The 12749-nt window shown below is 41.0% G+C and overlaps 2 protein-coding genes across 2 annotated transcripts; both read left to right on the top strand.

Moving 5' to 3' along the window:
- Window positions 1-3479: 3479 nt before the first annotated feature.
- Window positions 3480-6138, top strand: LOC113080937 (uncharacterized). Its single transcript, XM_026252994.1, has 2 exons — window positions 3480-3858; window positions 4083-6138. Exon 2 carries the CDS (start codon window positions 4663-4665, stop codon window positions 6136-6138), a length of 1476 nt encoding a protein of 491 aa, XP_026108779.1. The 5' UTR covers window positions 3480-3858; window positions 4083-4662.
- Window positions 6106-11590, top strand: LOC113080940 (uncharacterized). The gene is made up of 2 exons (XM_026253000.1): window positions 6106-10908; window positions 11133-11590. Exon 1 carries the CDS (start codon window positions 6260-6262, stop codon window positions 10502-10504), a length of 4245 nt encoding a protein of 1414 aa, XP_026108785.1. The 5' UTR covers window positions 6106-6259; the 3' UTR covers window positions 10505-10908; window positions 11133-11590.
- Window positions 11591-12749: the final 1159 nt, after the last annotated feature.

The raw sequence follows: 12749 nt of genomic DNA, 5'->3' as shown, positions 1-12749 counted from the left end.
ACAGAAAGAAAGACAGAACAGCCATACAAACAGAGCAACATACAAAAAAGATAGAATAACAGAGAACAACAGACCTACAGAAACATAAATGACAGAAGGACAAACAGAACAGCAGCCATGCAGGCAATGTATACATGTCATGTATACAGACAGACAGAATGACAGACAGATAGAACAACTTACAGAACAACAGCCAACAGATAGACATACAAAAATATAGTATGGCAGACAGATAGAAGGACATACAGAACAACAGACATGTATAGACAGAATGACAGACAGACATACAAAAAGATAGTATGACAGAGAAGGACATACAGAACAACAAACATGCAGACAGACAAACAGAAAAACAGACATGTATAGACAGACTGATATAGAATGACAGACATACCTACAAAAAGATAGTATGACATAGAGAAGGACATACAGAACAACAGACAGGTATGGACAGACCAATAGAACGACAAACAGACATACAAAAGAGATGAGACAGACAGAGAGAAGGCCATACAGAACAACAGACATGCAGACAGACAGACAGAAAAACAGAATGACAGACAAGTATAGACAGACCAGAAGAATGACAGACAGACTGACAGACAGATAGAACGAGAATGACAGTAAGAAGAACAGCAATGCAGACAAACAGGTAGAAAAACAGACAGACATACAAAAATAGATAGACAGACAGACAGACAGACAGAACAATGGACATTCAGACAGACTAATAGAAGGACAGACGAGATGTACAGACAGATAGAATGACATATAAAACAACAGACTGAACAACAGATATGCAGACAGACAGGTAGAACAATGACAGACATACAGACAGAGAGAAGGACCTACAGAACAACAGACATGCAGACAGGCAAACAGAATAACAGACATGTATAGACAGACCGATAGAACAACAGACAGACATACAAAAAAGACAGAATGACAGACAGATAGAACAGCATACAGAATACCAGATACACAGACAGAGAGAACAACAGAAAGAAGAACATCAATGCAGACAGACAGGTAGAAAAACAGACAGACATACAAAAATAGAATGACAGACAGAATGACATACAGAACAACAAACATACAGACAGAACAATATCATTTAGACAGACCAGTAGAAGGACAGACAGATAGAATGACAGATAAAACAACATACTGAATAACAGATATGCAGACAGACAGGTAGAACAATGACAGACAGACAAAAAAAAAGGTTTTTAAAAAGGTAGACAGACCGGAAGACAGACAGACAAATAGAACGACAGAGCAACAGACATGAAAACAGACGATATACAGAACAGAAAGGCAGGCAAATAGAACAACATATCTTTTCACATCTTGTTTCTCTTATTCTGTTTGTTCAGATCCTTTATTATCCTGATTGTATGAAATGATCGTATGTTTATCTGTATAGTGTATTTGCTGTCTTGTTTATTTACTATATTATTGTAAAGTCACCTTGAGTTTTTTAGAAAGATGCTATTTAAAGTAAACATATTATTTAACATTAAGAACAACAGACATAGAAACAAAAAAAGACAAAGACAGACAGACATACAGACTGTTAGAACAGCAGACATATATCGAACGACAGACAATCACAGATCCCTCTCTGTCGGAGGTATGAGGAACAAAAGATTTTAATATAAACAAAAGGACACTACAACTGCAAAAACATCTCATTGTCTAGCACAGACAGACAGCACTTACTCTCACCAGAGTACTCAGATATATGTCAAAACTAGTTGACAGAGCCTGAAAATGCAAGCAAGTTTTCAACACTTTTCTCCCAAAGAGAGGAACTATCATCTGTTCATTATCTCCTCCATTCCTCCCTCCATTTCTTCAGACCTGTGCTGGGGTCCTGGGTGGCGTATATTGAGACGATCTGTTGGCATTTCACTCAGACTGCAAGTAGAGCTCTGGGAAACATCAACAGACACAGTCCTAGGAAATACTGCTCTTTCTCACTATGCTGCATTCAATCAAACAGAACTTTCCCCGAGAGTGAGAGAGGAAAGGGCAGTGGAGGTGGTTGACTGCTTTTCTCACTGACATACTCCATCACAACTTCTCAAATTTGCATACACACACACTCACAAACAAACCTGCTTCTACACAACAGGGGAATGGATGAATGAAACTGACATTTAGACCCTCATCTGCAGAGAATAAAAGTGAAACTGCATGATGACTGTTCATATTAACAATCATGTTATCTCTGTATTTTGCATTTATGATAAAGATTCACATTTGTAAAATTTTAGCATTGTAGTAGATTGGATTTTCAAAAAGCAGGGCTAAGTATAAACACGCTTTTTTTTTTTTTTTACCTTCAATTAAATATTACATCGATTCTTAAAATTCCAAGGTCGATATTTTACTCTTTGCCAGAGTTTTCTGCTGAATCTATAGCCCCATGGCAAAAGAAACTTCCGAGCTGAATGTGACTTGTGCAGCGAAATAACAGCAAGAAATCTAGTCTTTCTAGAGAACCGTCCTTGCAAAATGTGTGTGCAAAAACAATGTTAACAGTGCATTCACAAACAAATGACTCTGTTTTGATCATTTTAATAATTTTTTCTTTTAAAATACTTGAAATGAAGAATGTTTACTGAATTTTTATTACTTTTGAGTGAATTAATACATTTTAATCACTTTTAATCAGACTACAGGTACTTTTTTATTGATTACACGATAACACATTATTCACACAATAGCAATAAATTATTCTACATTTTATTCTCCATAATTCTGCTTTTTCAAAAAATATCTAAAAATAGTCTGATCATATTACCAAAAATGTGTACCGTAATAGATTACATTACAGACTACAATTTACAAGTAATCTAACCATAATATACATAATATTTATCTATTGTTATATATTATATACTCCTTTTTCACATCCAACTTGAATTAGAAGGATAGAGAGTCCTAACACTGAAGAAACATGCAAACCTGCATTTAAAATCTCTTCAGGTACTCAGGTGCCAGAAAAGTATTTCACATCCAGCATCGTTGTGATCCCTCAACACATAATCTGAACACATTTCCTGTGATCTGCTGCATGCCACTGACAGGCCTGAAATGAGAGCTGAAATCAATTCACATGAAGGTCCAAACGAAAGCTGGATGTGTAACAACCACCCTATTATCCCTGTGCCGCATCCTAAACACTATAGACGACTTCCCAGACACAGATTGAGCCAATAATCCAATTACCAACATAATGTCCTTCAATGCAGCATATTTTATATCACAATCATTACTACTTAAGATGGAACAAAATGGTCGTTTACATAAAAGCTGAACAAATGCACTTGCGGGAAGCAAATCAGGGTCTCCCAGTTCATCTTTTCATTTTATTTTTGGCAGGAAGTCAGGAAGCGGTGGAGAGAAGAGGGAGGAACAGGATCTAGGAATGTCTCGAGTCAGACTCAAACACGAATCTCCCACATTAGCACCAGGGCTCGATGCATCATGTGCAAAAGGTCATGGTCAAGTTACATTTATTTTAATATTATAGTCGTTTAGTATTCTGTTCAAGTGTTGCGCCTGTTGAGTGGGCGGAGTTTAATCGGAAGTCTCGCGAGTTTGGTGAAAATAGCGTGAGATCAGATATACGGCAATGGAGAAAAGGAAGGAAGAAATGCGGTCCATGTTAATATTGTAAATTCATGCGGCAAATTGGATTAAAGCCATCAAGCTATAGATTGATTAATATAGCTCTCAGCTGGTGAGCAGTTTGGCATTTCAGATGTGATGGGCGGCCGATGTTGTGTGATCGCTTCAGAAGTTGCTGGAATTATATGGTGAATATCAGCGCGTGCGTCATTGCAGAACGTAAGTGTTTATATCATATTATTCAGTCTAATAATCATCGTTTGATATGCTGCTAGATGCATCAATAAGATATTTCTTCAGTTATAAGAGAACAGCTGTTATATTATGCTTTTATCATATGTTTTCGATGTCTCTCGCGTTTAATCATGTGAAGTGATAATGACACAGCACTTTGTTGTACAAAATGTAACAGAGACTAATTGAGTTTATTTGTTTCATTATAGAACCACACGTTTATCCACGTTTGTCCAGCGGACTTTAATCACACAAACCCAACACACACACTGAATATCGCAGCACACGAAGCTACCGGCCTCACTGTTATCACCACATCATATTAACCCTATCAGTATCAAACAAAGATCCCTACTAACATACCGTTTGTTCAAGTTCCAAATGTGATGACATCACGTCTGAGGATCGACGTCTGAAGATATCTGTGCCTTCCTTTCATTAAGTGGACATTCTCTGGAAACCTGGGACTTGTTGGGACTGAGTATTCTCAATAACACATTTCACTGCCTTATAACAACATTATTGTATCTTTTTATTTAAAGAACATTGTTGTTTTATTGTTTTGGTTATTTTGCGTAGGCCTACGCTGTTTTATTGTGTCATTTACATTGTGTTAACATTGTGAGAAAATAATTCATTTTTTCATTAATACATTGAGTTAATTGGACACATGACTCTGGCTTCTTTAATCCTTTCCTAGTTACTGGACATTATTTGTGTAAATAGTACTCTAAGGTGATTTAGAACCGTAACAGTAATCAGTGCATACTACAGTCTTCAATACATTAAATGGTCCTTCGAGCCGGATCTATAACCACTTTAGCAATGATGTCCAGAACTAGTGAGGGAGTTATAGAGCCAGAGGTTGTACGCCCACGTAGAGTAATAAGACGGCCAACACATTTGCGTGATTATGAGGTTAGCTATCCACAGAAACAGCTTGCATTTGCAGATGAGCAGTCTGATATGCTCAGTTGTATGCGTGAACTGAGAGAGGAAAATAGACGAATGAGGCAAGACATGCAACGCTTATCTGATATGATTGTTAACTCTTCTGTGTTAGCTTCCCAGGTTTCATTATCTGATCAACAGCTTTTGAATGAAGGAGCAGTGGTGTCATCTACACCAAAGTCTATTAGTATGCAGGAGTCAGTTAAGGGCGATGGAAACTCTAGCCAGACAGAACATACTCCTTTGGTGCCACCTAGAGATGAATCCCTCCTTACAGTTCGCAGTCGTGAGCAAGAGCTCATTGAAGAGCTTACAGACAGTCTACAGAGAGCAGGTCGGCTTAGTGATAGTACGCCTAATTCAGGTATGTCGACCCCTTCGTATAATGATCCACATAGTAGTAAGAATGACTTGCCATGGTATGATCACTATTATGATGCTAATGTTCCTCTGCGGCCACCTCATTTATCTGATATTCGTCAGCAATATCCAGATGACCCAGCAGTGTTGCGGTCCACTATGCCTCCTCATGATGTTTATTATCATCCAGCAACGGATTCTTACCATCGCCGCTTAAATGAGCATCTGCAGAAGGATGTCTTCACAGATCGTTTCGATCATTTTCCAAATGATTGGAGGCAAGAGTACAGTCGAAATAATAGACCGTTACGTATATCAGATCATTCTCACCATTCCCTTGGAAATTCTGAGCTTCCTCGTCCTGTGCATTCACCCCCAATGCAATATCGAGGGCCGACTCCTACAATTCCCGATTTCGGTCGGGATGATCCCCGAGAGTTTTCCCGTCTTAAGCTTGCATTAAACAATGTTCTTCCTGAAGATGCTTCTGAGTCGTTTAAGTTCCAAATACTTATGGACCACCTTAAGCTGGAAGACGCTTTACTTGTCGCTGACTCATATAGTCACAGTCGTACTCCATTCAGTGACACTATGAGAGCGCTCACTGATATGTATGGGCAGCCACATCAATTGGCACTGCAAAGGATCACTAATCTGATGGATGGGCCCAATATCAGGAGCGGGGATGTGAAGACTTTTAAGGCATTTGCCCTTCGTGTCCGAGCACTGGTTGGAATGTTAAATCAGTTAGGTAGCACAGGTTGGACTGAACTGAAATGTGGCTCACATGTTTCTCGTCTCTTAGCTAAATTGCCGTATGACCTAAGAGCTAACTTCAAGAGATTCATTAACCCCCTTCAGACACCTATTCCAACTCTGATTGATTTCGCAGAATGGCTGGAATATGAGGTTCGCCGTGCAGGTAGAAGGAACACAGTATGGGTCCTATTTTGAGCATGCGAAACACAGTGTCCACAAAGACAAGCGAACTGGTTTTGTTCCCCGAAAGCCAACTACTGTCCTACATGGTAAAGAGCAGAAAGTAGGATCAGTAGAGCTACCAAAGACTGAATGCATGGACTCAGAAAGACCACAGGAGAAGCTGAAAAAGTATTGTCCGTTCTGTAACACAATTCAACACTACATGAATCAGTGCTCTAATTTCAAACTCTTAACTAAAGAGCAAATTGAAAGTTGGATCAGAACAGGACATAGATGTTGGCGTTGCGGACGAGGGCATTCTTCCTCTAAATGTACGTTAAAGGCGAAATGCAAACGGTGTGAAAGGAGGCATCTTGATGTTCTTCATGAAGTCAATGCCAACGTTGATGTGATGAGTAAAAGTAATAAACTGACATCGGAGGAAAGTTCAGTAAGCCCTACTTCTCAGGCCTTATACTTGGATCGACCTACGAGTAGCAGGCAAGTGCTACTGAAGTTAATTCGAGTAATCATTCAGAATGGGGATAAGTCATTAGAAACCTACGCTGTGCTAGATGACGGATCTGAGCGAACTATTTTGTTGAATGAAGCTGCTCAACGTCTAGACCTTCAGGGTGAAATTGAAGATCTGGCTCTGCGAACAGTGAGGCAGGATGTCCATACCATTCATGGAAGATCAGTATCTTTCTTCATAGCCCCTGTTTCACACCCTGACAGATCTTACCCAGTCAAGGATGCATTCACCGCAAAAGAGCTAGCCCTGGTTCAGCATACTTACCCCATCTCTGACTTGCAAAGAAGATATCACCATCTCCGTGACTTACCTTTGCACGACATCCATGAAGCGCAGCCCTTGGTACTTATCGGCTCAGATTATCCTCACTTGATAACCCCTGTTGAGCCAGTGAGATTAGGTCCTCCTGGAGGTCCAGCGGCGGTTCATACAAAGCTCGGCTGGACATTGCAAGGTCCCTCAAGGCTTATTAAACCTCACTTGCAGGCTCAAGAATGTTTATTCATTTCTTGTGTTTCTCCTGAAGCTGAGCTATTCCGTCAAGTTGAAAAGCTTTGGCAACTGGATACTCTTCCTTATCAATCTGAGAAAGTGGTCAGTCGATCACGACAGGATGCAGAAGCTATTCGCCTCCTAGAGGAGAAAACCATCAGGATTGATGTGAATGGGGTAAAAAGGTACGCTACGCCTCTACTCTGGAAAGAGTTGCCTCCGCCTCTGAATGCACCCAAGGAGGCTGTCATGGCCCTGCTACGCAGCACAGAGCGAAAGTTATCTAGAGAACCTAGTATGGCTGCCTCTTATGAATCAGAAATTCAGAAACTGCTGCAGGCAGGTTACGTCACACCGTTGACAGCTGCAGAATGTGATCGGAGTTCCCAGTCATGGTACATACCACATCATATGGTTCATCACAATGCAAAGAACCGTATTGTCTTCAATTGTTCTTTTGAGTACCAGGGTCAGTCTTTGAATGAACATCTCTTGCCCGGTCCTACCTTAAGTGCCAGCTTGTTGGGAGTTCTCATCCGCTTTCGAGAACATTCTGTGGCCATCTGTAGTGATGTGAAGGGTATGTTCCATCAAATCCGTCTCCTTGATGAAGATAAACCCTTCCTTCGCTTTCTGTGGCGTCATGGGAATACATCTGAACCGGCCATTGTGTATCAGTGGCAAGTTCTGCCATTTGGCACTACGTGTAACCCTTGTTGTGCTACTTACGCACTTCAGTCCCATGCCAAAGTGGATCTCGAAGGTACTGATGAAGTACGTCAAACGGTGGAGCGTAGCTTCTATGTTGACAATTGTCTTAAGAGTGTCTCTACTGAAGCCCAAGCTATAGAGCTGGTAAACCGATTGCAGGGCCATCTTATGAACGGTGGATTCGAATTGAGGCAATGGGCCAGTAACATCCCTGAAGTTATTCACCACCTTCCTGCTGAGTTAAAGTCAAAGAGTGGGGAGATTTGGCTAAGTCAAGAAATGACCAACCCTCAGGAGAATGCTCTTGGATTGATATGGCAATGTAGATCAGACACATTGGTATACAAATCGTACCAGAAAGATGAAGGTGAAATTACAATGCGGAGCATCTATCGCACTTTAGCCAAGCTTTATGACCCCCTTGGATATCTCATTCCGTATACCACCAGAGCCAAAATTGTTGTGCAGTTGTTGTGGGATAAAAAACGAGGATGGGATGATCCTAATTTACCATTGGGCCTACTAGACATTTGGCATCAGTGGGAGAGCGAGCTGCCACAATTGTCTCAGATCCACCTACCAAGATGCTACAGTTCCAGCCTTCAGTATCCTGTCAAGAGCCGCAGTGTTCATGTGTTTTGTGATGCTTCTGAAAAGGCATACGGCTCTGTAGCATACTTGTGCTCTGAAGACAGTCAGGGTAATATGCATGTTGCCTTCATGGCGGCAAGGTCAAGAGTCGCTCCACGGAAACAAATCTCCATAGCTCGTTTAGAGCTTTGTGCTGCATTGACAGGAGCACAACTAGGAGACGTCTTGAAGAAAGAGCTGACCTTAGATATCTCCAAATTCATCTATTGGTCTGACTCCACTACAGTTCTTTCTTGGCTGCAGTCTGATTCTTGCAGATACCGAGTGTTTGTAGGAGTTAGAGTCACCGAAATCCAAGAGTTGTCTGACCCTGGAGCTTGGCGCTATGTTGATTCAGCAGCCAATCCTGCTGATGATATCACGCGTGGGTTATCACTGGTTCAACTAGCTAAAGAAACACGATGGAAACAAGGACCAGCCTTCTTAATGCAGTCTAGCAGTTGTTGGCCTAAGGCACCAGAAGGACAGGCCCCTGAAGAAGTTCAGGAACTTAAGAAATCTGTGTTTTGCGGCTCATTGACTGAACATAAACTGCAAGTTGAACCTGATCCCAGTCAATTTAGTAGCTATCCTGATTTACTAGAGGCTACAGCACGATTCCTTCATGGGGCGGCTGATAACACTGATTCACTCAGTGCAGATGCGTTTCAGAAGGCAGAATTGTCTATCCTTAGACAATGTCAGATGCATGACTTTTCTGACGAATTTGCTTTACTCAAGGGAGGAAAAGACATTTCTGTACATAGCCGACTCATTAAGCTTGCTCCTGAATATGACAAAGAACAAGACTTGATTAGAGTAGGAGGACGACTTCGTAGGTGCCATGGATTGAGTGATGCAGTTCTACACCCTATTGTTCTGTCACAAGATCATCCAGTAGTTAAACTCCTAATAAAGCATTATGATGATCAACTGCACCACCCGGGAGCTGGCAGGGTGTATGCTGAGCTGCGGCGTAAGTTTTGGATTTTGCGAGGAAGAGAGGCAATTAAAAGACATCAGCACCACTGTCTTGATTGTAATAAATGGAGAGGCAAACCAAAGATTCCTAGAATGTCAGACTTACCCACATCAAGTCTGAGGTTATGTAGACCCCCTTTTTACTCCACCGGAGTAGATTGTTTTGGACCACTGTTAGTGAAGGTTGGCCGCCGTACTGAGAAAAGGTGGGGTGTCATATACAAGTGCCTCACTACTCGAGCTGTACATCTTGATCTGTTGGATCACATGGATGGAGATTCATTCCTGCTGTCTCTCAGGCGTTTCATTGCCAGAAGAGGGAAACCCTATGAGATTCTCTCTGATCAGGGAACAAATTTTCGAGGTGGATGTAAAGAGCTGGAGGACACTTTCTCCCATATGCAGACCAGCATTAGAGACCAGCTAGCAAAGGAACAAATCAGATTCAAGTTTAATCCACCCAGTGCGCCTCATTTCGGCGGCTCATGGGAAAGAGAAGTGAGGTCTGTAAAGACAGCCTTAAGAATCACCTTAGGTGCTCAGACCGTTACTGAGGAGGTATTGAGAACCATCTTGATCGAGGTGGAGGGCATTCTTAATTCTAGACCCTTGGGTTATGTCTCTAGCGACATAGCAGATCCAGACCCAGTAACGCCAAATTCTTTACTGATGGGGCGGCCTGACTCCTCCTTGCCCCAAGTTGTCTATTCAGACCATGAATTACTCAGTAGAAAAAGATGGAGACATAGTCAGGTTCTGAGTGATCATTTTTGGAAGCATTTTATTCACGACTTCCTACCCACATTGCAGTCAAGGCAGAAATGGTACAGAGAGAAAGAGAATATTGCAGTTGGCACTGTAGTACTCATTGTTGATGAGCAGATCCCAAGAGCGCTCTGGAGAGTTGGTACTGTCTCTGCTGTCATTCCTAGTTCAGATGGGAGAGTCAGAACAGCAGTGGTCAAAGTGAAAGATCAAACATACACAAGACCAGTAGCTAAGTTGATTGAATTGCCTTCCTTACCCCCAGACACAGAAAGTTCCTTATAGACCCTACTAATGGCAAATTTGCATACCAAATTTGGGGGCGGCTGTGCAAAAGGTCATGGTCAAGTTACATTTATTTTAATATTATAGTCGTTTAGTATTCTGTTCAAGTGTTGCGCCTGTTGAGTGGGCGGAGTTTAATCGGAAGTCTCGCGAGTTTGGTGAAAATAGCGTGAGATCAGATATACGGCAATGGAGAAAAGGAAGGAAGAAATGCGGTCCATGTTAATATTGTAAATTCATGCGGCAAATTGGATTAAAGCCATCAAGCTATAGATTGATTAATATAGCTCTCAGCTGGTGAGCAGTTTGGCATTTCAGATGTGATGGGCGGCCGATGTTGTGTGATCGCTTCAGAAGTTGCTGGAATTATATGGTGAATATCAGCGCGTGCGTCATTGCAGAACGTAAGTGTTTATATCATATTATTCAGTCTAATAATCATCGTTTGATATGCTGCTAGATGCATCAATAAGATATTTCTTCAGTTATAAGAGAACAGCTGTTATATTATGCTTTTATCATATGTTTTCGATGTCTCTCGCGTTTAATCATGTGAAGTGATAATGACACAGCACTTTGTTGTACAAAATGTAACAGAGACTAATTGAGTTTATTTGTTTCATTATAGAACCACACGTTTATCCACGTTTGTCCAGCGGACTTTAATCACACAAACCCAACACACACACTGAATATCGCAGCACACGAAGCTACCGGCCTCACTGTTATCACCACATCATATTAACCCTATCAGTATCAAACAAAGATCCCTACTAACATACCGTTTGTTCAAGTTCCAAATGTGATGACATCACGTCTGAGGATCGACGTCTGAAGATATCTGTGCCTTCCTTTCATTAAGTGGACATTCTCTGGAAACCTGGGACTTGTTGGGACTGAGTATTCTCAATAACACATTTCACTGCCTTATAACAACATTATTGTATCTTTTTATTTAAAGAACATTGTTGTTTTATTGTTTTGGTTATTTTGCGTAGGCCTACGCTGTTTTATTGTGTCATTTACATTGTGTTAACATTGTGAGAAAATAATTCATTTTTTCATTAATACATTGAGTTAATTGGACACATGACTCTGGCTTCTTTAATCCTTTCCTAGTTACTGGACATTATTTGTGTAAATAGTACTCTAAGGTGATTTAGAACCGTAACAGTAATCAGTGCATACTACAGTCTTCAATACACATCAGATCGGCACCCATTCATTGCAGAGGATCCATTGGTGACCAAGTGATGGACGGAAACACCTCAAGGCTGATCCGGCGAAACTGGAATGATCCTGACCTATATTTCAAGTGTCAAAGAAAATACTTATGCAAAGCATTTATTATTTTAGGTCTACCATTAAATTTGCAGTTACCACAAATTAGTTTTTTGCTCTGTCATGATTGGTGGTATGAATACTTCAGCAGGGCACTATATATATATACACCAGTGTTGGGTGTAACGCGTTACTGTAATAATATTACTTTTTTCAGTAACTAGTAGTGTAAGGCATTACTCGTCTGAAAATGGTAATATTATTACAGTTTTCCCAAGCTAGTTACTTGCGTTACATTTGCCAGTAACACCTTCATCACACACACACACAAGGCACACAACACAGAGAACAGAAGGGAAGGGAAGGAGGGCGTGAATGGAACAGTGATTGGTCTGGGTTTGGCACGAGGTATCATTTACCATCACTGATTGGTCGACAGCCGGCAGCAGAGCGGCACGCTCAGACAGATGGGGAAAAATGGAAGCGTCAACAATGGCAAGCTCTTTTTCAGAGGAAGGTTCCCAGCAAGAGAAAGCTAGTTTCGACGGGTGGAGATTCAGTAATTATTTTGTAGGAGTGCTCCGATTACGATCGACCGCTCGTTAATGCGCATCTCAGTAAAGCCGGTTCTCTAATCAGCGGTTTATTCCATCAGGTGCGTGAACCATATGTTCATACAACCGTGCCAATAAACGCTGAAAATGAACTGGATTTGCGCATCTTCTCAGTTAATAACGGCTCTGTGTAGTAACAGCTGCTCGATGTGAAATCACGCACCTGATGGAATTAACCGCTGATTAGAGAACAGGTGTACTGACGAGCAGTAATATAAGTGAGTTGTGTAAACAGTGATTTATGTGACTTCAATTATTTCTTATTAAACTGAAATCGAAAAGTAAAAAGTATTTTTTGGAAAAACCACATCCTGGTGTTAGTCTTCATATGCTGATGAATAGTGTTAACA

The sequence above is a fragment of the Carassius auratus genome, unplaced genomic scaffold (assembly GCF_003368295.1).
Source record: "Carassius auratus strain Wakin unplaced genomic scaffold, ASM336829v1 scaf_tig00032592, whole genome shotgun sequence".
Classification (NCBI taxonomy): Eukaryota; Metazoa; Chordata; class Actinopteri; order Cypriniformes; family Cyprinidae; genus Carassius; species Carassius auratus.
This window is presented reverse-complemented; position numbering and strand designations above follow the sequence as displayed.

What these genes read in the sequence shown, in the direction of transcription:
- LOC113080937 (XM_026252994.1), top strand. Translation starts at nt 4,663, where the DNA reads ATGGTCCTTCGAGCCGGATCTATAACCACTTTAGCAATGATGTCCAGA.
- LOC113080940 (XM_026253000.1), top strand. Translation starts at nt 6,260, where the DNA reads ATGGACTCAGAAAGACCACAGGAGAAGCTGAAAAAGTATTGTCCGTTC.